Source organism: Barbatula barbatula (genome assembly GCF_947034865.1).
Source record: "Barbatula barbatula genome assembly, chromosome: 11".
NCBI lineage: Eukaryota > Metazoa > Chordata > Actinopteri > Cypriniformes > Nemacheilidae > Barbatula > Barbatula barbatula.
Window position 1 is genome coordinate 21,022,120 of NC_136774.1, and position 26,399 is coordinate 21,048,518.

The 26,399-nt window shown below is 41.0% G+C and overlaps 2 protein-coding genes across 6 annotated transcripts in view; both read right to left on the reverse strand.

The window, feature by feature from the left end:
- Positions 1 to 9,159, reverse strand: part of brpf3b (bromodomain and PHD finger containing, 3b) — a 10,744-nt gene extending 1,585 nt beyond the window's left edge. The window contains exons 1-12 of one of the 3 annotated variants that reach the window (XM_079467315.1): positions 8,590 to 9,159; positions 4,956 to 6,475; positions 4,703 to 4,859; positions 4,491 to 4,622; positions 3,464 to 3,592; positions 2,923 to 3,235; positions 2,450 to 2,731; positions 1,690 to 2,238; positions 1,324 to 1,402; positions 1,144 to 1,238; positions 821 to 909; positions 63 to 217 (exon numbers count right to left, since the gene is read on the reverse strand). In XM_079467315.1, coding sequence (XP_079323441.1) covers positions 63 to 217; positions 821 to 909; positions 1,144 to 1,238; positions 1,324 to 1,402; positions 1,690 to 2,238; positions 2,450 to 2,731; positions 2,923 to 3,235; positions 3,464 to 3,592; positions 4,491 to 4,622; positions 4,703 to 4,859; positions 4,956 to 6,439 — 3,464 coding nt within the window. In that variant the 5' untranslated portion in view covers positions 6,440 to 6,475; positions 8,590 to 9,159. Of the gene's footprint in view, positions 1 to 62; positions 218 to 820; positions 910 to 1,143; positions 1,239 to 1,323; positions 1,403 to 1,689; positions 2,239 to 2,449; positions 2,732 to 2,922; positions 3,236 to 3,463; positions 3,593 to 4,490; positions 4,623 to 4,702; positions 4,860 to 4,955; positions 6,476 to 6,562; positions 8,131 to 8,589 lie in introns of those variants that run through there. The other 2 variants (XM_079467317.1, XM_079467316.1) reach the window with 2 other exon arrangements.
- Positions 8,942 to 22,762, reverse strand: mapk13 (mitogen-activated protein kinase 13). Of its 3 annotated transcripts, none has more exons than XM_079467353.1 (13): positions 22,629 to 22,708; positions 20,552 to 20,732; positions 19,508 to 19,637; positions 19,204 to 19,262; positions 18,683 to 18,788; positions 17,784 to 17,813; positions 15,085 to 15,132; positions 14,885 to 14,999; positions 13,231 to 13,302; positions 12,944 to 13,023; positions 12,606 to 12,684; positions 11,206 to 11,379; positions 9,293 to 11,102 (listed from the first exon to the last, which is right to left on the reverse strand). In XM_079467353.1, the coding sequence occupies exons 2-13, from the start codon at positions 20,662 to 20,664 to the stop codon at positions 11,020 to 11,022; spliced, it is 1,089 nt and encodes a 362-aa protein (XP_079323479.1). In that variant the 5' UTR covers positions 20,665 to 20,732; positions 22,629 to 22,708; the 3' UTR covers positions 9,293 to 11,019. The 3 variants fall into 3 exon arrangements, with proteins under 3 accessions (XP_079323480.1, XP_079323479.1, XP_079323478.1); XM_079467352.1 differs by having other exon boundaries at positions 20,552 to 20,776; XM_079467354.1 differs by lacking the exon at positions 20,552 to 20,732 and having other exon boundaries at positions 8,942 to 11,102; positions 22,629 to 22,762.
- Between the last annotated feature and the right edge of the window lie 3,637 nt (positions 22,763 to 26,399).

A 26,399-nucleotide genomic window follows, 5' to 3' on the forward strand; every position in this document is an offset into this window, starting at 1 on the left:
TGTTTACTTCAACAGGAATACAGAAAGCAAGCGGCCGAAAGATGAAGGGAAGAAGGTCTCACCAGGTGCGCTTGTTGTCGAAGAAGAGAACGAGGTAGAGTTTCTCGCCAGCCTCTTCCTGTCTCTGCTCCCCTAGGCCCAGCACATCGAGAGGGGGCACAGGGATGGGCACACCGTTATGCAACAGACCCTCCTGAGGCATGTCTGGATCTATTATCTACAAAATAAGAAAAATGGTTTTCAGTTAGAAGTTAAGATAAAGGACTCGATTTTTTCATACGTGTCCAAAACCACAAAACCAGTCTGAAGTAGCACAGGAATATTTGTGGCTTAAGCCAACAAAACAACGTATGGTTTAAAATGATCGATTTTCTCAATATTTAGATTTTTTTTGCACCCTCAGATTCCAGAGATGCAACTTTAAATAGTTGCATCTCTGCAAAATATTGACATCCAAACATATATGAGAGACAGCTGAATGAGCACAATAAGAATGTGCAACAATGCAAGTCTTCAATTGTTTTCATGTTGCTTTTAATGGTTTTGACCCATTATTATGAAGAACCATAATAAAATTGACAAGCCTAAAAATAGAATAGTCTTAAAAAACCATTAAAGTCTTTTCTATTTTTCAAATATTGACAACGCATGACTCAAAGGAATAGTTCAGCCAGAAAATAGCCTTCATTGACTTTCCATAGTACGAATTAAAATGACTATGGTCAAGTAAATGGGAACCATTTTTGGCTGAACTATTCCTTTATAGACATCGAGAATGTAATGTCATTGTGTAATGTAAGTGAAGAGGGCCGTCTCTCACCAGAGCAGGGTAAGATGGATAGCCTCTGCATTTAGCCCACACCAGATCCAGAGGTTCAGGCTCGGGCGTGTCCCCATTTGACAGCACATCTACACAAAAAATGAGGATTACTTTTTTCAATTTCCGTATTCAAAAAAGTAAGTGACCCTAATATTAATGATGAAAAACCATCATAAGCTCTGTTCTTTTGTATATGGTGATCACAGAAATTCATGCATGGATCATCAAACATCGGCCATGACTGAACAACATATTCTTACAATGCAATGAATGGCAACATTTGTGAACCGTCGATAATTCTACACTTCAGATTCAGTGCGTACCTTTCCCAGTGTAGTCAGCATCTCCGTTAACAGCCTCTAAGAATGGGACTTTGGACAGTGCAGGTTTCCCCCGACTTTTTTTGGGTGTCGAGACTCTGAAAGTAACATACAAGTTAACCGTGTGCAAGTTAACCGTGACCTGTAATCCCAATGGTTTTAGTGATTTATATTTTCTCTTACAGTTCTCCGAGTGTCGGAGAGGTGCTGCATTCCGAGTCAGAACTTCCATCTTTGTGCTTTCTGTATCCGTTTGTAAGAGCTGAAAAGAAATCAATTTTAAGGGGCATTCAATAGAAAACTTTGCAGCTTAGGTTAGAAAAGCAAACAAAGCTCACTATAATTCAGCCGGATCATTTATGAGACCGAAGCTGCAAAAATGGGTTATTCAGAAATGATGATGTCAAAAATAATAGTCCATATCATGTGACATCATTTATTAACATAATGCCTATTCAAGAACAAAAACATTCATTACTTATCACGTATTTTAAACGCAGAGGTGAAACTTTCCCAACTCATTTATTGTTATGGTACGGTTTTCTTTACCAGGCTCAAGAGTGAGTCGGGGAGGAGTTCTCTCCAGCTCTGGGCTCCGACTCCTGCTTCTCGTTCTCTGTTTGGCTGGGGTTGTTGGCTGTGCCCAAGTTTCGTTCTTGGTGGTGCAATTGGTTGTGCGTGCAGAGACGGTGTCAGCTTTGAGCGCTTCTTCCTTGTTTCCATTTTGCATTTGATTGTCTCGCTCACGTTGGAGCTTCGCACCGTTTTTTGCTTTTTTGAAAAGGACGGACGTTCGCCGCCCGACCCCCGTTGTGGGCCGGGATGGTGACTCGTTGGAGGACAGGCCGTTGGTGAGTTTGTTCTCGCTACCAGGCGAAGAATCTTCGGGTTTGGTGCAGCTGTTGACAGGGGTGGCGCTTGAATCCGCTTCTTGGCTGTCGCTGTTGAGTCTGAGGCGCTTTGGTAGGCATGGGGTGGTCCTGGGGTCTGACGTCATGGGTCGGAGGGTGGGTGGATCCCGGGGGGTGTCTCCAGGGGGAGGAGACAAGGCCAGGCCTGTGGGTTCCAACGTGGGTGGAGGGGTTGATTTAAGGTCATCTAGATGTCAAAAAATCAAAAGGTGTAAACGGTAACAGGAAGACACATCACTAGGGTGGCAAAACTAGCCATTGCAAATGTTTTACACAGTGTATCACACCCTCAAAAGTACACCAAGCGTTTCGTGCTCATTTGTTTAGTCTTACTTGAGGACCCTTTAAATGAAAGAGTTATACTCCCAAGAGCAAGTGCGCATCATTAGTAGCCTTACCTTTGTCTGATAGTGATGCAGACAGGTTATGTTCACCATCCATCTCTTTGTCGTCATCTTCCTCCTCATCTTCCTCTTTAAGGTCTCCATTGAGCATGTGTGAGTTCCGCGAGTGTTGCCTGTAGCGAACCCTGTTGATTTCTTTGCGCAGCAGGCGTATGCGGCGAGTGCGCGCACCACCCGGACGCATGGTTGTCACCACGTCTAATTTATCTAGCAGCTCCCTCAGCTGGTCTTCAGTCGTCATGTGCAATCGATTATCAGGGTCCAGCAGCGTGTCCACTAAACAAACAACCAAACCATCAGTACACACAGAACAAAAGTAAACTGTGTACTATTTGCTCTTTAGACAAAGTGTCACGTCACGTTCCCAAAAATGTATTTACTCCAACTAAAGAGAAACTTTGAACGTGTTGTGTCTTAAAAACATGGATTCAGCACTAGTTTCATGACATTCCACATGAAGTACTCACCGTCCTCCAAAGTGCAGCGGTAGTAGTTGTTTTTGTGTGGCGATTCTGGCAGATGCATGCCTGTGTCCAAATCAAAGCCTGTGTTTTGGGCTTGTCTCTGAGCGTGCCTCAGGATAGCGCCCCCTAGGTCCCTCAGACGCATTGCAGCTTGGTGAAACACAGTGTCTTTAGCATTGTAAAGCAGACAGTTGGAGATCATGAGACTGAAATCAGCCTCCAGGTCAGAAACAGAGCGATACTGGTGAGCCTCCAATTTGGTTTTTATAGTTGAGAAATCCATCGGGTGTGAGATGAACTCCAGATAATCAGGTACCTGAGAAGCCAAGAACAAAGTTTCATTATAAGACGATTTCTTCTTTTGAACATGTTAAACATACGTTGCCAAACAAATTGGAACTTTGCTAAAATCCTTGCAATGCACAGCCTGTTATTCCTTAATATTGAATAATGTCTAATTCAACCTGCAGACCTAAATAATTTTGATTTTAATAATGGATGGACATAAACAATTGTTCTCAGGCCAAAATAACCATAAACAAACCTCTTTCAAGTTGACAGGCTGTGCAAAGATTTTGGCAGTATCTTTCTCCTGAAGCTGGTCTAAAGTGGACCGCAGGAGGACCAGGACTGGAATTAATTGGTGCTCAGTTACAGCTTGATGAATCTTCACCTTTAAAAGCAATAAACAATTACAGTCACACTTATGCAAACATAAAACTCGGTTGGCAAAATAATACAGATCAGATTTAGAATACCGCAGTTTTGTGTACGCACCTTCAGTGCACATTAAATGTGAGGAGATGGTTTTACTGGACATTTAATAATAAATACACCACCTTCAAAAAACAACAGCACGTAGGAACCATGTTATGGGGCTTGGACAGGCTATTTAAGTTTTTTTTAATAGCCAGTAGCCCGTATCTTGCAAGAAAAACCCTTCAGTACGTCCTACCCCAACTTTCTATTTCAGTATTTAAACAGTGCTCATCAAACGGCGTTATTGAGTTTTTAAGTGCTGGGTCTTAACCCTTGAGTGTTGAGTCAATATTTAAGTCATGATTGTAAGAACTTGAGTCAAGGTAAGGCCACATCCACACGAAGCCAGAGCTGTTTTCCCTTTTCATGGCGTCGTCTCAAGTAATATCCACGCACACACGAAACCACTTAACCGACTCAAAACGATGTAGTATACACGCCGAATCAGTACGTGGGGCAGTAATTCTGACACGGAGATAGACTAAAAACTAAGATTTAGAGCATGGACATACATTTTGAGCGCTGGGGGGATGACATCATCATTTTAGAAAATATACAGATCAGCTGTACACACACGAAAATGCAAGGGTGGCCTTTTCAGATTTATTCAGTCCAGGACCAGGTTTCAGGCTCCCAAAATGCAGGATCCGTGTGGAAGAAACACTAATACGATCTTTACATATACAGCTAACCACGTTTCCGTGTGGATGGCCTCTAACGTGTTTCTGGTTTCATCATTCATTGATCTTATCAACTCTTGTTATGCCCAAATACACAGTAGTCATGTTAAAATCTGAGAAAATATGTGGTACCTGCTCTCTCTTCAGTTTCTCTCTCTTGCGGATGAGCTCTATCAAGAGTCGAGCTCTCTCCAGATCATGACGAAGCTTCTGCCAGTATTTCAGCTCTTGTTTTACAGCGTTCAGCTTTTCGTCAGGCTCCACCTACACAGAAATAAGCAATTTACAACAGGCACACAAACACCCGTAAAGCTTACGCCATTTTAATATTGATAAACACCGACCTGCTCTGGACTCTTCTGGCTCTGCAGATGCGAATGTAAACGACGAATGAGAGGCACTCCGTTGCGGGATTGACGCTTAAGTAACCAATAGTTGTGCAGTCTCTGCATGAACTGACTCTTCTTCTGTATGATCACATCTTTTGAAATTTTATTCAACCTGTGAGCAACACCAACAAGAGTAAATCACATCAAAGTATTTACAACAACGTAAAGGAACAGTTCATTAAATAAGTACGTGTGATGATGCTCGTACCTGTGAGTGGGTATTTCTGGGACAGTGACCAAAGGTGTTGCCACATTTTTGGACACCTCATCTTTTGTTCTTTTCTTCTTCTGCTGCTGTTTGGAATTCGATTTATTGCTTCCGCGCTTTTTCAGCGGTGGCGTCTGAGTGTAGGCGCTGCGGCCCCTGTTAGCTCGACAACCCAAAACCCTCCCCCCGTTTTCTTCATCGTCCGACCCGTCCTTGGCAGGCGGCGAGTGCGCCTCGCAAAACGCTGTCTTTTTCACCGAAAACGTAGTCCCATTGACAGTTGTCTCTCGGACTGGTTCTATTTTCATAAAGAGTCCCGCTCTCTGTGCGCAGGTGACGTGAAAAGCCGTGTAGCAGTTGGCCTTGTGGCACTGAATGGACGCCCCACGACCTTTCTGTTTGCACAGGTAGCAGGTAAGCTTCCACCTAGCCGGTGGAATGTTGTCCACGCCCTCGACAGGTTCAAGGAAGACAGTGTTGGCAAAACACACCTCAGGGATCCAAATGGCACAGACCACATGTGCCCACCGCCCGTCGCTGGTCTGTTTGAAAGCACCGCCCTGATTAGGGCACAGCACGCAGTCCACAGGGCGAGATGGCGATTGCAGGCAACAGCGGCAGAGCCACTGACCCTCTGGGATGTAAGGAACCCCATAGCACTCCTGGTGCACAGCCAGGTTACAGATATCACAGAACAGGATGACGTTACTGTTGAGACACTCGTCGTCGAGACACACGCAGCAGAAGGCATCTTCGTCGATCACGCTTTGCGAGGGAGCTTGGCTTCGAGATTCCAGGAAGGACTCCTTTTCAAGACGGTCTATCAGGAGCTCGAAAGCCTCCGGTGAAACTTCCGTCTGGCCTTCGGAATCTCGCCTATCATTCACCAGCTCCAACCAGGCCATGTCTTCCTCATCCATGTCATACTCTGCATCCGTGTCCAACTCTTCACCAGACTTCTCGATGTAGCGGTAGTAAGCCGTGGAGCGAGCGGGAGCCTCCGTTGGTTCGTAAGACTCCAGCATTCTAAAGGTGGGCTCGGGTAGGGAGCCATGGTGGCTCTGAGAATGTGACTGAGAGCCCGAGCAGTGGTTCTGCGAAGAGGACTGCTTCACATCCTTCTTTCTGCCTCTGTGAGCAGCTGATCTGCGAGGCGAGCTAACTGTAGCAGTCGCAGGGGCCTGTTCGCTGTTCTCTTTGTTGCTGTTGCACTCCGCAATGTCCTGAGCGGTCATTTCATCTTCGGTGATGACTGTCAATGGGTCAAAGATGCTGATCCTATGCAGCCTTCCATCCAAATCCACCTCTACGATCTTCTGTGCTTGGGCGTACGTCAGGGTTTCTCTGGAGGGCGAAACCTTTAGCCGGTAGGGAGAGGGTGACCGCCGCTGTGCCCCCCTCTCTGCTGCCCCACTGCCGGTGGCATCGCTTCTTTGGCCGTCTACGGCCCCAGACAGGCCTCCCCTCCGTCGTGGTTTTCTCATGGGCACTCACACCACAAAACCCCTCGTATGTTGACCCTAATAAAACAAAATAGCACAAAATTAAGACATGTAAAACAAAGCACATTTTACAACAGACTGTAATGTATTTGTTTTCACCAATACATTTGAAATGTGTACATCCACTCAGTCACGTCCATCCATCCATCCATCCATTTTCTTCCGCTTATCCGGGACCGGGTCGCGGGGGCAGCAGTCTAAGCAGAGATGCCCAGACATCCCTCACCCTAGACACTTCCTCCAGCTCTTCCGGGGGGACACCGAGGCGTTCCCAGGCCAGCCGGGAGACATAGTCCCACCAGCGTGTCCTAGGTCTTCCCCGGGGTCTCCTCCCGGTCGGACGGGCCCGGAACACCTTCCGAGGAAGGCGTCCAGTAGGCATCCGTAACAGATGCCCAAGCCACCTCAGCTGACCCCTCTCGATGTGGAGGAGCAGCGGCTCTACTCCGAGCTCCTCGCGGGTGACCGAGCTTCTCACCCTATCTCTAAGGGATCGCCCAGCCACCCTGCGGAGGAAGCTCATTTCAGCCGCCTGTATCCGGGATCTTGTCCTTTCGGTCATGACCCAAAGCTCATGACCATAGGTGAGAGTAGGAACGTAGATTGACCGGTAAATTGAGAGCTTCGCCTTGCGGCTCAGCTCTTTCTTCACCACGACGGACCGGTACATCGACCGCATTACTGCAGAAGCTGCACCGATCCGTCTGTCAATCTCCCGTTCCCTCCTCCCCTCACTCGTGAACAAGACCCCGAGATACTTAAACTCCTCCACTTGAGGAAGGAACTCTCCACCAACCTGAAGTGGGCAAGCCACCCTTTTCCGACTGAGGACCATGGCCTCGGATTTGGAGGTACTGATTTTCATTCCAGCCGCTTCACACTCTGCAGTCACGTGTTTTTTTAAATACCATGGGCGCGCTCGTTTCCCGGAAGTGGTTACATCCCGCATCGTGAATGTTCACAATATTCAAGTGTTAAAGTCATTCCGGTTTAAGTTATTAAAATAAAAAAACTCCCAAAACGTCAGTGGTTCCTAAAAATGCAAGTTTCTCACCGTCAACAAAACGCAAGTTACATTTTTAATAAACAAACAACTTTCCTGTCGGTGGATTTGACAATCGAAGCTTTAAGCAAAGCAAATGCAAAATCTTTTAATGTTTGGTCTGCATTAAAGAAACGATTTCATATCAAATATTCGCAATTCATTCAATTCTTTAAAACACGCTCGCGCTGAGAACACTAGAAAGTGTACATAGTTCGGTTGATCGCTAAACGAACGCATAACCCATTCATTCCCCAGGGCAATACGACATAAATATAAGTGATGTCGATTCATCCATTTCCAGTTTAGCAAATAACATTTGATTGCACAAATTCATCGGTAGGATTAAGTTCAGGCCAGTCGCCAACTTCAGTGTTTTTATTTTTGCTGTCCAATGGGCGGGACTTTTGATATTAAGGCCCCGAGCCCTTGATTCTCTTACCGTCAACGCAAAAAACCGTTTTTAAGCCTAATAAAAGGTGACACGGCCGTCGGTCGTTCGCGTCGACCGTCTTCGCTAACACGTTAAAAAACTTAAAGCGAACTTTTCAGGAATTTATCATTGAAGTGAGACGACCGCCAGAGGCTGCAAAGTTTATCAACCCCCACGTACTTGAGACAACCAATCGGAGCCTTCCGCCCTCCCCGTCCAGCCAATCGGCGACGAGAAAAGTCTCACGGGCAGCGAGTTAGGTTGCGCGTCCTCGAATCCAGAACGAAACGTCAGCCATATTTACAGACTAACAGAACTTCTGATTCAGCCAAGTTTACCGTTTTCCCATTTCACACAAATAATCCATGACAACGCTTTTATTAATTCAAATAATATGAATTGTATTCAGAGACAGACAACGCGTGCATATAGTTTTCACATTAAGGAAACCCAAAGGGATGACGCCGAGAAGGCTAAAGCTGGCGGGTATGCTAGCCGCTCTGGCCCGGGCTACCAGCACGGCAACGCCGCGTGCGGTAACAAACAAGCCGGTGCGAGCTAGCCTCCTTGGCTAAGCGACGGTTAACAAAGGTGGCCTCCATTCGTCACACACACCCAAAAAACACCAAACGCGAATGGATAAAGCCTTTCGATTACCTAATTTTCCAGCCGAAACTCCGCAAACCGTCCTCCGAGAACCCGAATCTTTTCAAGCTGGCGGCTTGGCCGTAAAGCCGGTATAAACTCGTCGATAAAACGTCCTCTTTCGTTCAGTCTTCCATAGTTTCTTTGCCTCAAACGTCTTCTGCGTACTCATGAATTTGGATGCGTTTACCGCACCCTAACTTCTGATCGAGCCCGCGTTAGATTAGCTGTTTTTTGACGGAGCTGGCTGGCTATTTTGAGCCTCGAATACAACGACCGTCTTTGCCCGGGTAGATAGTTAGTAGCTCGCCAGATACACACGGAGCGGAGCTTTCGGTCGAGATAGCGAGAACACGCCCCTTCGCAAAAGCAGGCCATCCACCGTGTCAGCTGTACGGCTAACTTAATAACACATAACAGTGGTGTTTATTTACCAAACTATAAGGGTTGGAAGTTTATGACACTTGAGTGTGTTAAGGTGCAAGTGCGCTTCCCACACAGATTTCATCACGACCTGTCAGCTGTAACGCATACAGCTCGATTGGTTGCAGCAAAGGATTTGGCCAGCGATCAAAGAGGCGCTGCGTGTAAAGGAAACATGAGCATTTAGTCAACAAAGACTAAAGGAAAATCACGTTTCTTCATCGCAAGACGCATTAAAACTGTGTTAAATGCATTACAGTATCACCCAGAAGACAAACAAGACTGTGTTTTTCAATAATGTATTCTTAAATGGTTACACATTGGTCCCCCAATCCAGAACATTTGGTTACATACTTGAAATAACATAAAAGCACAGCACTTAAGTCATCAAATGTCAGTTGAAATACATCCGAACATTGTAATAATGCAAATGAAGAAGACTTGAACGGGCCTCTACATCTAACACCATGGTGCAACTAAAACCCCCACTTAATGTGCCCCCCGGCTCTAAAGGACCATTTGTTGTGGCCAATCAATGGATTCGTTTACATTTACGTCCAAGTAAAACATCCTGTCTCACCTTAAAAAGAAAAAAAACAAGACTAAACATGACGGAATACTTTGACTGAAATATCAAGTCAACCATTTATTGTACCTCTATCTGTAAATGGCCATCTATTATTGACACCTGATAGTATTTTGGGAATAGTTCACCCACTCTTTTTGTGTAACACAAATTAAAATCATATTCACGACTCCTTTGTGTACCATGAAAGTATTCTGAAACACTCCAAAAGTACAAAAAGCACCATAATGTTATATAGGCCTACTCTATGTACCAATTCTTATTAATATTAATGTGAGGAACAGATTTAAAAAAAGTTATATTAGAAAAGTGTATGGTGTCAGGGATTGACGTTTAAAGGGATGAAAATTCTGTCATCGTTTACTCACCTTCCAGTTCATCAGAACAAAGAGATGTATACAGATTTGGAAGAACTCGAAGGTGAGTAAATGATGCCAGAATTTTCATTTTTGGGTGAAGTATTTCTTTCATGTTTTGGTTTATTGGCCAATAAACCATTGGCCAAAAACAGCGAATGGTCTTTTTTCCTTTACATTAAAATCTGGAATTTGAATATTACCATCTATGTCATACAACATTTGGACATGTATCCAAACTTTCCAGTTTGTAACATTAACCATGTTTACATAAAAAAGAGATGCATTCTGATTTAGTGATTTTGGCCATTGAGGCAGGTACTCGAGTTATCACAAGCATTCATCACAGAGCGTGCACACACATATATAGCACAAAAGTACCTACTGCACCTTTAAAATCTTATTTTAATATCCAGCACGTCTCTTATAATGTTGGACGGGATCCGTAATGTTTAGCTCTCCCTTAAAAGCACGAAAGAGGCAGTATTTTCACTTTTTGGGGAAATCCTGTCCTTAGACAAAGCATATAATCTATATCTCATCATTTGGCCGCAGAAGAAATGTATTGCCTACAAGTCATCAAGCAACAAGGGTAAATTATGACAGACTTTACTTTTTGGGTGAACCAAAGCCACTGAGAGAGAGTTGCGTCAACTCCGTTGGCTCGATTGGAACAGTTTTTTTCACAGCAAAGGCAGTTCATGGAGCCTCTCAATAGTTCCCGGAAGTTACTAGTCTCGTATGGAGCTGCAGCAAAACAGACCAACTGTGACGAACTTTTAAAACATTTAACAAATAAAAAAATGATTTAAGGAGAAATCATAACTTCCTGGAACTATCTCCATGAATCACGTGACACACGAAAAATTCATCTGCTCTCTCTCTCTCTCTCTCTCTCTCTCTCTCTCTCTGGGTGAACTAACCATGTGTGGTTTTACACAGAAACACTAACCAGAAGTCCGTAAATACTACATATTCCTAAAGCATATTCGGGTGAAAAAAATACTAAATTGTTCCAGTAGTTGAAGGCCTAAATTGTATCATTCAAATATTTCATTAACACCAGTCACAGCATCACTACGACATTGTGAGCGTGTTTCTTCTCTTTGAATCCCTTCTTGGGAACGGAATGAAACTCCTCACTTCTTTAAACGATAAACCTGCAAAGAGAACGATCACATTAAATTTAACCTTTTGCGTGTTAATCCACTGAATATATATAACGAAGTCCATCTCAGATTGTGCACGTTAAATCTGACTCACGTTTCCATTCTTCTAAAGGCAATGTGGCATTGTCATAGCTGTCGTCGTATGGCGTCGGTTCTGGCCAGTCCTCTGGGTCTCTCAAGCCATCGAAGTAGCTGTGTGTCAACGCCCCATCAGCAGTGAGACGGGCGTCTGCATCTAAAACCAGCATCTTCTCAAGCAGGTCTATCGCTGGGATTAGTTACCATGTAGTAGTGATGAGGGAGGACACGTGGCATACACAAAGCAGCAGCATTAAAATAGCATTAAGCGAGCAAGTAATTAATATTGTATTAGTATGTGTCACGCTGAGCTATGGTTTGACAGCAGAAGTAATTTAGTATTTTAAGTTAATTCTTAAACGTAGCAATACAATTATTCAGTTATATTATATTATATCAGTTTTTGTATTATAAATCAACAATGAACAATAGTGTATTTAAATGTAAACATTAAATTAGAACAATAAATGCTGTGAATAACAGTTTTTCATTAGTTCATTACACTAATGCAAAAACTGATGTTAGAATTTGAACTTAAAGAATACGAGTTTTATTGTAAAGCGCTGTTCCAGCTGCAAAAATTTTAGCTATTTCTATAGACCTCTTTGGATGACTTTGATGAACTGTCTGTTTCTGTTACACAAACGTTTGCACATAATACAACCAACAAAATATGTATAACCAATTTTAAAATGTTAAACAAATATCTTTAATATATATTATGCAAGATTGGAAAAACTACTCCTGATATAAATTCAGAAGTGCTGACAGTGTTGACATTTTGCGAAGTGGTCTATACAAAGATATAAAAGTGTTTGTTCTACTTGTAGTAGATAGACCACCTTTAGTGGACTAGAGGTTATTACAATAGAATGTTAACTGAATCTAGTTTAAAGTCGAAAAAATGTGCATGGGAGGGACAACATAAAACCAGCATTGCTTTAAAATATTAATAAGGTGACATGATGTTTGCCCAGTAGGCCCGTATCATTATTCATAGTGAGGAACTATTTACCATTTGTCAGTACACTGCAGCTGCTTGGTAGAGCAAAACAACTCTTAAAACCTAATGATTAGAATGATGGAGATCTTATTCATTTCTAAAAGTCGAATAACAATGTCATCTTTTGACATTCCCAGCAGACAAATACAAATAATCGAGACTGCTGTGCACAGCACATAAGTAGTAAACTCTTATAAAGTTGAGTGAAATGTAAAAAAAACACCTTAAATTGCTCCCTTGCCAATACTTAGCATCTTGTCAAAGTGACGTATCATTATTTCTGACAAAATGACAAGCAGAAACGTTGCGGTCAAAGTAAATCATACGTTTTACAGTGAAAAGCCTCTTGCAAACCGAGGAAGCTGACACAACATGACAGAGGAGTAATTTTGTTGTATTAGGGTATTACTTACCTTTTTTACTAGCTCTGGGAAAAAATGCTAAGAAGTTCTTGCGTGGGTACAGGGGCAGCGAGCTGACGTAGCTCTTTGCCTGTTAAAACAAGGTGCTCATTTTGATCAACATAAAGACTGACATCTGAACACTGTAGCAAAGGCGACGGTCAAGCAAGATGTCAATAATTCAGGCAAAATTGTTCCCCAGATTCAAGGTACGATTTTTCTTTTTCATTTTGTAATTTCTGGTTAAATCTCAAGGGGCAAGATTAAATCACGATTCAGACGAACCAAACACAATCCACATAACAAAGATAAAGGCGCTGAACTGTTTTTCAATTTTTTTGTGCTGTTACCTCTGAGCTTTCGAGTTTGTCAATGAATTCTGGACCAGGTGTCCCTGTCACTTTCATTATCTGAGTCAACTGATCCATGTCTGAATGACGAAAGTTAAAGACATATATAGATATAAAACCCACATGAAGTTAAGTGAATAATGATGATGATGACAATTATAAAAAAAGATTTCTTCAAAGATATATACATTTAAAAAAATATATAAAAAATCTGAGTGTACTTTCTGAAATGCAGACTAGAAAATATTAGTTAAGGGGCACTAAAAAAAGTAGAAGCTGAAGGATACAGTCTTTTCCTTTAAAGAGTGTTTTTCCGTTGAACATTTCACCCATGATGCATCCAACAGACCAGATATCCACTAAATAGGGAAAAAACAACATTCGCAATTTATATAGAAAACAATTATTATTGCTACAAGCACCAGCCATTAAAACAATGCAAACAATTTGACAAACAGCAGATTCATGCAGCGCTATTGGAGTCTGTAACCTAGTATTGATCTTGGTAATAAAAAATCTGAGAACATTTAGTCCAACTGGCAAATAAATAATAATGGAAGAAGCGCCAAGCATCTGTTAAAACAATCAACTAAAAGCACAAAATTATTTTGACAATTAAAATATTTTTAAATGAAAGGACAAAAACATCCCACTGCTGTAATACATTGGGTAAAATAACTATTGAATAAGTCACCGTTTTTCTCAGTAAATATATTTAACGTGACTGATGGGCTCTAAAAAGGTGTCTCACTACAAAGGTGCCACACAAGAAACATCTCAGGATGGGATAAAGCAAAGAGCTCTCTCAAGGCCGTCACAAACTTATTGTTGCAAAACATACTGATGGCATTGGTTACAGAAGGATTTTTAAACTTCTGAATGTTCCAGTGAGCACTGTTGGGGCCATAATCCGGAAGTGGAAAGAACATTATTTCACCATAAATCGGCCACGACCAGGTGCAAGATTTCTGACAGAGGAGTGAAAAGAATTATCAGAAGAGTGGTCCAAGAGAAAAGGACCACTTGTGGAGAGCTTAAAAAAGACCTAGAATTACAAAACGATATGTAATGCACTCAACCACCATGACCTGTAGACATGCTCACCACGCAAAACTTCATTGCTGAAGAAAAAGCATGTTGAAGCTCATTTAAAGTCGCTGCATTATATTTAGACAAACCTTTAAAATACTGGGAGAATATAGTCTGCTCAGATGAGACCAAAGTTTAACTCTTTGGATGCCATAATACACACCATGTTTAAAGGTCAAATGGCACTGCACATCAACCACAAAACATAATGGTGTTGGGCTGTTTTCCATCATACAGCACTGGCAAACTTCATATTGTTGAAGATAGGATGAATGGAATAATGTACAGAGAAATTCTTGATAAAAATCTGCTGCCATCTACCAGGATGATGAAGAGGAAACAAGGGTGGACATTTCAGCAAGACAATGATAAACAATAAAAAATTAAGCTGCTAGAGTGGCCCAGCCAAGAAAATCTATAGAAGTAACTTAAGATCGGAGTTCATAGAAAAGGCCCACAGAACCTTCTAGATTTGAAGACTGTTTGTATGTAAGAATGGGCCAAAATCACACCCGAGCATGCGACTAGTTTCTCAGAAATAGGAGGCATCCTGAAGCTGTAATTACAAAAAATCGTATTTTTCTGATGTTTAATTGCATTAAAACGTATGATAAATATCGATATTTCATGTGATACCAAAAATCTGTGGCCCCCCTGAATCCATCTTGGGGGCCCCCAGTTTGAGAACCACTGCTAGGCCATTAATTCTATTTATTTAATCTCATTCAGAAATACCTAAAAATGTACATTCAGATGACTCAATCAAGAACTATTCATATTTACATAAACAATATCTACAATGTAAGGCATTGGCATTAGTTTGAAAAAGGCGTGTCAGTGTAAATGTCTTACCTGTCTGCGTGTAGTGCATCCAGTTCAGAATCACCTCAGGCGCCCGGTACCAGCGCGTCACGACGTAACCCGTCATCTCTGCTTCTGTGTGACGCGCCAGGCCAAAATCCAAGATCTGCAGCGAGACCAAAGACAGGGTGTTACTGCAAACAGTCAGCGGTCACTCTTCTCTTTTATGGAGAAGGAATGATGGCACCAACCTTCAGCTCACAATCTTGGTTAACGGCCAGATTTCCTGGTTTGAGGTCCTGCAATGCATAAAGGTGTAACTCTTCATTTGCATTTGCATTTGCATTTATTCATTTGGCAGACGCTTTTATGTGAAGAGGTTTGAGCATGTACAGGCAATGCCTCGCCAAACAGGAAACCACGGCCTCATGACATCATAAAAAAGCAGAGCACATGCAAAGTCTTGAAGACTTGAACTTACTGATGTTAATACGCTTCTACATATAACACAGCTGTAGGTAGAGGACACATGTGGAACAATGATTTTAAACGGTTCTAGTCCTTGACTACCGTGTATTTTTGGAGGAGAAGTCAATGTGGCACCTCCCATTTAAGACACCGCTGGGTGCCAGAAACAACTCGACAATTCGACTGTCTCTCCAAAACAGACCTGCAAACTCGGAAGAGGTGAAAAAGGTGACAGCCATACGTCGCGGGTGGAGTTTGATGGGGTGGGCAACAGCTATTCACATGACAATCATTTTGAGCTACAGGAATAAGTGAAGAAAAATATAGATTTTGGACCAATCTGAGATTTTCATAAAAAGATTTATACAGTACATGGCCATCCTAAATACATTGCCATCCCAATGCTCCAAGTCGTAATAAAACATCTAAAATGATCTTTATTTGTCTAGGTTTTCTGAGAGGTGCACCTTCCTAAGTCTTTCCTAATACAAAGGATGCGTGTTCATCGGAAGCAAAGCGCTTGCACATCTGACGCTTTGATTTGGGTTTTAAAACATGCAGGATTGAGAAAATAAAGTGCAGGACTGATGTTAAAAGAATTATAGAGAGATGAAGATTATTAAGAGAGATAAAGTGCTCAAAAAGAAAACAAATTGTTATTGAGAGCTTTTATAAAAAAGAAAGTTCAAAAAGCATACACACACATTAAATACAGGCACAGTGATGTGCAGCATACTATGATATTTTAAGTCTTAAAGACAAAGTACATAATTAATCTTCATCAGCATCTTACAGAAACATTTACAGAATATGATACATGCACTATCCAATACGATTTATTTGTTATTATATAAACCTATGTTTTGCCATATTTCTCCATAATATTTACATGCTCGGTTCACGTGAGCTCGTAGCATTAGGACAACATCAGTTGTCCACACTCTTTAGTAGCCTCACGGCTTTAGAAATTACACACATGCGCAGTATTATCGGTTCTCAATCGAACGTGTCCGAAGGAAAGAGCTCTAGGTTCAGTATATACATCCCAGTATCAGCTGCTCGTGCTCATAAGTTCCCACTCCACCCACTTCAGTTCAGTACTGTGACTAACTGAATAATAAAATGGTTTATTTCGAGTCAGAGGGACTGTCAGACATGCCAGAAAATAAGTAATTCAAGTAATTTGTAATTAAGTGCGTAGTCGACATGCGAACTGTTTGGAAAGGTTCATTCCAATTTGGTGAACCGGCTCAAAAGAACGATTCGTTCGCAAACCGGCCATTACTACAAGCCTGTGTGTTAACCCGTGCCAGAAGAGGACACTTTGCATTCGTCCGTTTCAGTAACGCTTTTCACGGGCGCAAACATGACATTTAGAATGCGTGATTCTGGTTGGCCCAAGGACTAACAAAAGACGATGCAGAGTCTGGTTGACCCAAGGACCAAAAAAGACGACGCTGTTAGCTGTTATCTTGATTCTGGTTGGCCAAACGAAACCAGGTGCTGGACCAAAGACATTTCAGATGATCGAGAGTAGATGCCCAAGACCCCCCCACAGAAAAAAAGTATCTTCGGATTTACACGATTTCACATAAATGACCTCTTTTTCATCCAAATCTGCGGATTTTGCAGAAAAACAACTAGTATGCTGGCATGCCAAAAATCTGCTCCTTCAGTTTAGAGCGTTATTTAAAGGTGAAATGTAAGATTTGCCAACATTCATCAACATTTCTTCATTTGTGTTCTGCAGAATAAAGAAAGTCATTCGAAATGGCATGAGAATGAGTAAACGATAAAATATTTTCTATTTAATACTCTTTTCTATGCTATCCATTTCAGTTTACTGTGCAAACTACAAGTGAGCTATAACAAAATGAAAATTTGTAACATCAATAAATATGAGAAAACATAATATTACTAGTAAATTACCAGAATGACGCTATGTGTGAACAGAGAATAGGATTACTGTTACTGGCATGTACGAGGTCACATGTTTACTCCACACAGTTTTCATGTTCATGAAAAAAAGCGAGGCCATTTAGAGGACACTTCCCCTTTATGCCATCACAAAATTGACCGATATTTTCTGTACTTATGTATAAATGGTAGCTCTTAGGTAAAAACGATTGCTTGTGTGAAAAGACAGGTGGGAAGGTTCAGGAAATCATTATTTTGTGATGCTAGAGGCACAGAAATGACATTAAAAGTCGATAACATATTTATTGTCGTTGGCTGAGTGGAATGACTGCACTCTCATCTTATAAGATGAGTAGGTAATCGCTGTTGATAGTTCACCAATCAACACATATTAGCTGTAACTTGATGTAATTCATAGAGATGAAAGCCTCCCAAAGGATGGCATTCATGCTTCCAGGCTAAGAACTACAGAGATCCCAAGAGATGCCATGTGTCTTTAATTCAGCTGTGTGTGGAAATGATAATTATGAGCAGATGCTGTTTATTCACTGCCAGTCTCACTTACTCTGTGAATGATGCCAGCACCATGAATGTACTGTGGAATGAAAAGAAACGGGGAGATCAAATCAGTATTTATCACTCTTTACATTGCTATGTTTTTATACTTGATTATACTAATAGGACAAATTGTGTTGACAGTATTATCAAATCTGTTCGCAGTTTGTAGTTTGTGCACTACAACTGCATTTCATTATTGTAAGGGTTTGCTGGAGGACACATTTCTGTTCTGATCTAGTAAATACCAGATGTGATTTGCAGAGGCCAAATGTTTTATTCCTTAAAGTCAACATGAGACAGTATTCACAATTCGTTCTTAATGAAACAGGCAAGTATTGTCCAACAGGAACTGACTGTTTTTGTAATATGTGGGCATTTCATACCAGTGTGGAACAATGGATGACTGTGGATCTACCTGGATTCGTGAAACAGAGCTAACGCAATGATGTCACGAATATGTTAATTAGCACGTGACATCATCCTTCACAACATTTCCACAAAATCCTGTGGGAAACACTGATCATGGTTTGGATTAAAGCGTCTACTAAATTTAAATGTAATGTAAATAAGACCAGTAATTTGAAAGATTAAAATTCTGCATTCATGTTGACTTTAAAGTCAATCTTTTGAAGTGCAAAAACACGGCGTCAAGAGACCGCATTAGAACTCATTATAATTGTACATTTTGACTATAAATTTCAATTGTAAAAATGACTAACCTAATGTGACACAGTAATTGAATTTTTCTCAGCCAGGACATTTTAAGTCACTTGGTTCAAATTTCTCAAATCTTGTTTCGCCAAAAACATTCAATGTGTTTAAATTGCCTGTGACTGTCTGATCACGCAGTATTGCGCTTTAAAAATAAACACAATTATTTTGTCTCTCTGTGAGATATTTCTTTACCTTAAGTCCGCAGAGCATCTGATAGACCAGGAACTGTATGCGATCTTCTGTCAGGAGACCTTTGACTTTGGAGAGATCTGTGAACAAGTATGGCATCACCAGGTAGCTAAAAAATAAGAGGCACAGAGTTGACTTTCTTGAAGCAACAGTTTAACTTAGTTATTTTACAACTCATAATTATTTTTGTTTGTCATAACCCAGAAATGTCGAAAGCATCCATGAAAGTTTTCCACTCCGTAACATTTCCAAGTCATGCTGCTGTTCGAAAATCTCACCTCCATTTTACATATTTGAACTAGCATGATGTGTTGGGCATGTTGATGCAAAGGGAAGATTAGGAGTCAAACAATTATTAAAAAAACTAGGAATGTAGAGCTTAAGTTATTTGGACTCTTATACTACTATGTCGTTTTGGAGCCTGACAGATGCAAAAAACGGCATTACATTGACTTTTAGATAAACTAATCTTTTAAGTTTATGTAACCATATGCCTATTTGTAAAGATTTTAGCCAAGACTTACAAGTCTTGGAAGTCATCCAGTCTGGAGGCGGGAGTAAATACGTCTAGCAGTCCTATAACCTGGGTTGGATGGCAACATTTGAAGTTGCAAAAACAAAGGAAATGAGTCAGTGATTTCAGTACAAACTAAATAGTGTCATAATGATATAAACAATCATCTGAAACAAGCATCCTGTTCTGTGCACAAACTGTGCATTGATCTCATTTTAGCCCTTATGGGCATTTAGCTCAAACTTCTTATTGGAAACCAGCAGTAAACTATGGAAACATAACCTCAAGGTGTGTCAGGTTTAGGTGATGCTCACATTTTCGTGTTTCATGTGCTTGAGGAGCCTCATCTCACGATAGGCTCTCTTCGCAAAGATCTCCGACTGAAAAGGCCGATGCAACTTCTTGATGGCCACCATCTCTTTGGTTTTGTTATTGATAGCGGAGCTGAAAAAGGAAGAAAAACAACCATAACATTCCAACAATAACAAATGCAATCAAATCATTATTGACTCAATTGCAAGACTAGACGATGTCATTTAAACTTCCATTATATCACATTTTGCTTTGGCTGCAAAAAACAAAGTTTTCAGAACTTGTGGTTTTACAGCTTCTTCTTTTGACAGTGTGTTATAGTGTTGTTAAGCTTTATGTGGCTTCTAGAAAATAAAAATGTAAAAGTTGTTGACATTTCTCCCTGTAGTAATAACGTGACTTTCTTTCGATAAATACTATGCAATACATCCAACTGCCTAGACAAACAAACAAAAAAAACGTATAACACTATATAATTTGGTTTAGTGGTCCTATCAGGCCTTTTATATGGCCATTAGTTAATAAGGTAATATAAATATATAATCCATTTCAAAGTGAATTATATCGTCCTTCTTGCAACAGGTTTCACACCTACAAAACGTTTCCCTCTTTTCTACTGTACTGTAGCCTGTATACATCTATATGATTTCACTTAACCTTATTCTGTTTACACAAACATACATAAAATAGGCCTACCATAAAATAATAATTGCCTATTTGTTATATCAATACATCTCTATGCAACACTAAGACATTACAAAATCTTCAGAATGATCCCACACATGCGTACTAGCACAACAAAACCACAACCTAGATCAATTCACAAATTGCATGTAAACACGACAAGGCAATGGATGCAAAACTAAGATGCAAACCAGACTGTATGCACAGCCAGGATAAAACCCCACATAGAAGAATAACTACTGCACTGCCTTGCCCAGCACCATTTCAAGGACCACATCATTTAACCGTGTCCTGCTTCATGTGGGAACCTGTTGATAGGTCGTTTACCAGCGTCAGGAAGCGCAACGACACGAGAAACTCACCACACACTGCCATACGCCCCGGTTCCGATCTGCTTCAGGCAAACGTACTTGTCCGGAACTTCCCAGATCGTGCTGTTGATCTCCTCACGACTGAACCCGACCCGTGACTCCATTGAGCGATGAAGGGAAACAGGCAGCGAGCAAATCTTAACCGAGCTCACAGCGACTCCTACGCGATATTCTGCATGCGATCCACGAAAGGTCACTACGTAGGAACGAATTTGTCTAGCGCCAAAACAAAAACAAGCAAGCTGCCTATGACGTTTCGTTTAGCGCTGAACGGAAGCGGCACCGACGCGCGAAATCACGAGCCCTTGAAACTTTGTAACATGTTGGCCGCAGTCGAACGCGATCCGATATGTTCGATGATGTCATAATCCCCGCGCACGCCCACTTTCACATTCAAACGACAGCTTGATTGACACGGCGCTGCTGCTCACCATCCGAACCGTTTGTTTTATTATCTTTTGTCCAGCACACATAAAAAAACATAGAATAATTCAGTATGTACTATATATAGTGAGTGATCAGTAGTAGCATTCTTACATACTAGAGTGTTGAACGTTACCATAGTGAATATTAAAATATATTTGCTACAGTATACATTTACTGTAATTAATACTACAGAGTACTGTTGTTTACATACCATTAATAAAGGCTTACTATAATAAATAAAACAAAATGATACTACAATATTTTTGTGCAATGTTTCAGTGCATTCAAGGCCCTTTTAGAAAATGTAAATGTGTATAAATGTCTTTGCACTGCTTAACAAGTGTAACGAAAGTTATACATGTTTGACATTGCTTAATTGTACAATATCCTTATATTTATTTGTTACCCCTCCATCCTAGTACATCCCCGCATCCCATTATCATTTCTAGCACAATTATTTGTACACTTTTGCCTATTTTTTGTCTGTGTGTTGTTGTCTCTGTGTACTGGAAGCTTATGTCACAAAAACAAATTCCTTGTATGCGCAAGCATACTTGGCAATAGAGCTCTTTCTGATTCTGATGTATGTTTTGCCTACAAAAAAGCATCTATCTGGCCCATGCCTTCTCTTCGGCATTATACTGGCCGGCTGCAGGACTGGTATACAGCCTGGTTGTATTGGAAGTAGGTTGCACATCAGAGCAGTAATGCCAATGTGATGGATCGTACAGTAAAGGTTATAGCGAGCCATCACAAAATTAAATGCGGCGAGGATTCTGGGAATGCAATATCCTGCAATATTAATCACTCTCTTATTTTTACGGCCATTGAATCTCACAATTGTGAGAAGGCTATAACTGTGAAAGACAAAAAATAAATCCCTACAGGTGTCAGGTACTGACCCATAAATGACATCTTATTTATTTAAAAAAATTAATCGGCCACTAGATGTCACTGTCATACAATCACAACGTGGGTTGTTTACAGAGCAAGTTCTGTCTAATCGTGCTACACTCCAATACAAAACACACAGGAACGATGCCGCTTACTTGTTGTTTTAATTTAGTACTAAAGCTCTCGGAAAAATACACCGTTTTGTCGTTCAACGTTTTAAATAAGGCAAGTTAGCTCCGCGCTAATCTCACTGGAAGCATCTTGGACGTGACGTCAAATCATCTCGGACGCTCGTCTCCCTGAGGTCTGGGTTGATCGATTGGCCGGAGTTCACAGGTCATATTTACGACCCCGAGACATTATTACCAATACGAGGTCGGAAATTACGAGTTGTGTCGAACCCAAACGAAACCATAACCTAAACCCCCAAGAACGCTCACGGGCATGAGTCGACATAACACCGGCATGACTGCACGTATAATGCAAGTCACAATCATAATGAATGAAATGCATTATTTAAGTCAAAATACTACGTAACATAGTTACTTAAAGTGCGTCTGGAACGTATCGGTTAACGCCATGCAAAACTGCAGGATGCGCACAGTGGTTGATGTTCCTTTTTGAAAGTTAAAATATATACTATGTTTATAAGCCACAAAGGAACGCAAAGGGCGTGTTTAATAAACATATCTAGTGTCAGAAAGCCATCTTGCCCATGTAAAGATAATGAATAAAAAGTGACTCTTACAGTCATGACTTCCTGTGTTGCGGTGCAGAGATAATTGGCTCATTAGCAGCAGACGTGTTGTGGCCCTTCCGTCCTGAACCGACGCTCGTGTGGGGCTTTGCCTCTTTATCCTCGCCGCATAATCACACTGGATCTAAATGTCACCAGCATCGCTCTAATATGTATTCATAACACGAGGGGCTGTATTTATTAAAAGATCTGGGTGGTGTAAACACCAGTTTAGATACACATTTCAACGTCGACTGACACATTGGCACATTTTTGTTTTTTTGACTTGCTTGGAAAAAATAATGCATGCCATAATGAAAGTGAAATTATTCGTCGCATACACCTACAGATCGAGGTAGTGCAATGCTTTTTTAGTCCAAGACTGCGTTCCATTCATTTTATGTTACACGTGATCCAAAAAGCGTGATCGATGTATGACTATTAATAAGACTTTATATAAAAGATACATAGTGCGGATTGAATCAACGTGCAAGGTATAATAGTATTTTTGTTGAAAATTGCAAATGGGATGCGCACGCACACTCTTACTTTTTTATTTATGTATTCATTTGACTACAGTTGCATTTGTGCATGTGTGTGCAACCAATGTACATTTGTGTTTAAATATCATTTGACGCTGCTGTCGGAAAGCGTCATGCATGTTCTTGGCATCCTTATTTTTTTAGGATTCAGAAGGCTAGCAGGAAGAATGAACATTTCAAACCATTTCAAATCTCTCCTGCTGTTTTGAAACAGAGAGAATACAAGTAATTATGAAGTATGCCGACAGGGCCAGTTCCTTCACCGAAACCCCTGATGATTGCACTATCCCCATATATCAAACTTTCCTCAAATTGTACTAAATCTTTTTCTTTTCTTAAAACAACCCAATTTACCCCACTTTCTCTCCAAGGAGAGTTCCAAGACTGAAAAAACTATGTCGGCTCAGTTTTCCTCTCAACTCATGAATAATTTAAAGAGCATGAGACTTCATATTAGCGCAAATGTAGACGCTTCCCGTCTCCTGTCGTAAAAGAAGGACACCGATGATGGCTGGCTGTCGGTTTGCGAGGAAAAGCGGTCACACAAAGAGTCTGCACAAACAAACAAAACGTTCATTATTTTCAGTGCTAAAATCCCATCGGATCAACAGTTCATGCTTTTGTCAGGAACACAAAAGAAGCTTGGAGTGGGCATCGGATCTACACTCAAAATCCGAATGCGTTGTGGGTAAGAATTAGTGAATGTATGTAGGAAATGAGTTTGGACAACACAAAATGGCGGACACCCGAAATGGTACACCTAAAGGAAATAGGGGCGAATTCAGACACAGCTAAAATAATCTTGAGGTGTAATTCAGTTTTAGTGCCATCATGGTATTCTGGCATTTTAAAGTGATAGTTCACTCAAAAATGGGAAAGTAAATGATGACAGAATGTTCATTTTTGGGTGAACTGTCCACTTAAGTGCGACTTCAAATGATATACATTTTATACTGAATAACTCAAATGTACAGATTTAAACATAAAAACACACATTTTGACAAGTAGGCCTATACTTCTTCATAGTTTGTGAGCAAATAATCCTAGGTACCCTGTGCAACAAAATGCATGTGACCAGGAAGCTTTTCATTCTTTTCCACGCGTCTGGGTTGCCATGTGACCGTCCAGCCAGTGATTAGAAACAAATTAAAGATGTGAGTTCCACCTGCATTACTGGGGAATTAATCACCGGCCTCAATCAATGATGTTATCTGGGACTGGCGCTGAAGAGGGTATAAGGTACGCTGGCATGATTAATGATGATAACCTTCTCCATGACCCAAACTCTTCTTCTCAAATCTCTTCCATTTAAATGTGACCTCAGGACAGGAAGTTTTGTAAGTACCATCAGCATGCTGATGCTACCGCCTGCCCACAGGAGACTCTACGGCTCACTAGCTCCGCTGCTGTTGAAGCTCGGCGTGATTCTTCTAAGACAGCGAGGCATCTTGGGAATGACGTTTCGGAGACGAATTACAGTGTCTTCGTGATTCAGAGAGCGTGCGGAACATCGTGTCCGTTTAGCAACAGGCTTCCTGTCTAATTCGGTTCGTTTACGAGCTGATTTGGGCTCGTAAACGAGCGTGACCCGCATGCTAAAGGTTATGTAAATATCATTGGCAAAGTTCAGATTTTCACTTAATTTACTCTGATTTTACCTCCAGTTCCTGTTCTGCCGGTATCTAGTCGGCTGCTGTAAAAGCCTCTGTTAGGCCGAGAATGGAGATAATGAAATGTCCCTGGTCTTGTGAATGTTTCATTTGTTTTAAATAGATTGAAATTGGATGGCAGATGGGTAATAAGCTTTCTATTTTCCCCCTGCAGACACCTGAACACACACACGATCGTTCTTCTTTTTCTTCTCCGCACGAGCACACACACATTTTTAATTATTCTCGACAGAGTCGGCAGCCCGGCACTGTGCGACCGGTCAACTTGCCTTCATGCAACTGTAAGCACTGTCATTACCACCATTACATTAAGAGACGTGCCTGATGAGTCCTTTACCACGGTATTGCCAGACTCTCTCTCTCTCTCTCTCTCTTTCATGCTGTGTCATTGTTATAGTCTTAATGAGACGCTATTGTGCCGCAAAGGCCGTTGCGCTGGTCATTTATTTATCTAAATTATTTATGCATGGGTTTATTCGCTCATTACTTTGGATTCATTGGGAAATTAAACGCAGGAGACGTTCGGGGTCCTCCATTATTCCACTACAGCACTTAGCCCTCATTGTCATGTATCTCTGACAGAGAATATAAAACACTCCTCAAAATAAAGGCATGCTATTATGAGCCAAGACTGATAAATACAGAGAGCTGAATTTCTTCCAAGATCATATATTAAAATGATTTGTTTTGCTCCGGCACGGTTATGCATAAGGCTCCGCCGCAATAAAACGGTATCAAAGTAAACGAAAGAGGTTAGAATGTTATTTGATTGTTTGTAGTTTTCTTTACTGTGTTGGGCATTTTATCACCCTCGTTTCATTCAAAACATGTATATGACTTTTTATTTTGTGGATCATAAAAAAATATATTTGTGAAATGTCTTGGTTTTGTGTCCATGAAATGGAAGTCATTGGGGGCCAGTGTTGTTTAGTTACCAACGTTCTTGCAAAAGTAAATCATACAGGTTTGGAATGACATAATTGTGAGTAAATTATGAAAGAATTTAGCATTTTATGGTGAATATAAATGCCATTAAACTTTTAGTTTACGTCACAGCTTGAAACACAATTTGCCTTGTCCTATTGCTAGTCATATCCGGTGTTGTTTTTCTATTCTGCAGAATTTCTTATTTCACAAATATTTGGAAATGCCTCCTAGCACAAGGTGCTTCATCAATATTTTTGGTCCATTTTCCTAAAACAGACAGAAAGTAAAAATGCACATTTCTGGTAAAATGTAATTCATGCTCAGGGGTACGGTACACTTGCAAATAAATCAAAGCTTACAAACATGGATCAAAATAATTTTAATAAAATTATTTGTGCATGTTCCATCTTTGTGCTGATATGATGGCACAACCGGTCAGATATGACACATGCATTTGTACCCATCATAAGATGACCCAACGTAGCTAAGAATGCAATGTCCGTTGTTTTGTTTTTGGGTGGGTGTTCAGATGTCTATGTTTTTGACTGAATGAATGTGGGCGCTTCTGCTGCATGTCACTATGTATTAAAGGCAGTAAAAAATGTGTTACTCATGCCTGTCATCCCCCCAGCCGGCCACGGACC

Excerpts from the sequence above, each read along its gene's own strand:
- mapk13 (XM_079467353.1), bottom strand. The coding sequence starts at position 20,664 with ATGGAGTCACGGGTCGGGTTCAGTCGTGAGGAGATCAACAGCACGATC. Across the intron at positions 19,638-20,551 it reads GGGGCGTATGGCAGTGTGTG|CTCCGCTATCAATAACAAAA; the intron begins GTGAGTTTCTCG and ends TTCCTTTTTCAG. Across the intron at positions 19,263-19,507 it reads AGCACATGAAACACGAAAAT|GTTATAGGACTGCTAGACGT; the intron begins GTGAGCATCACC and ends CATCCAACCCAG.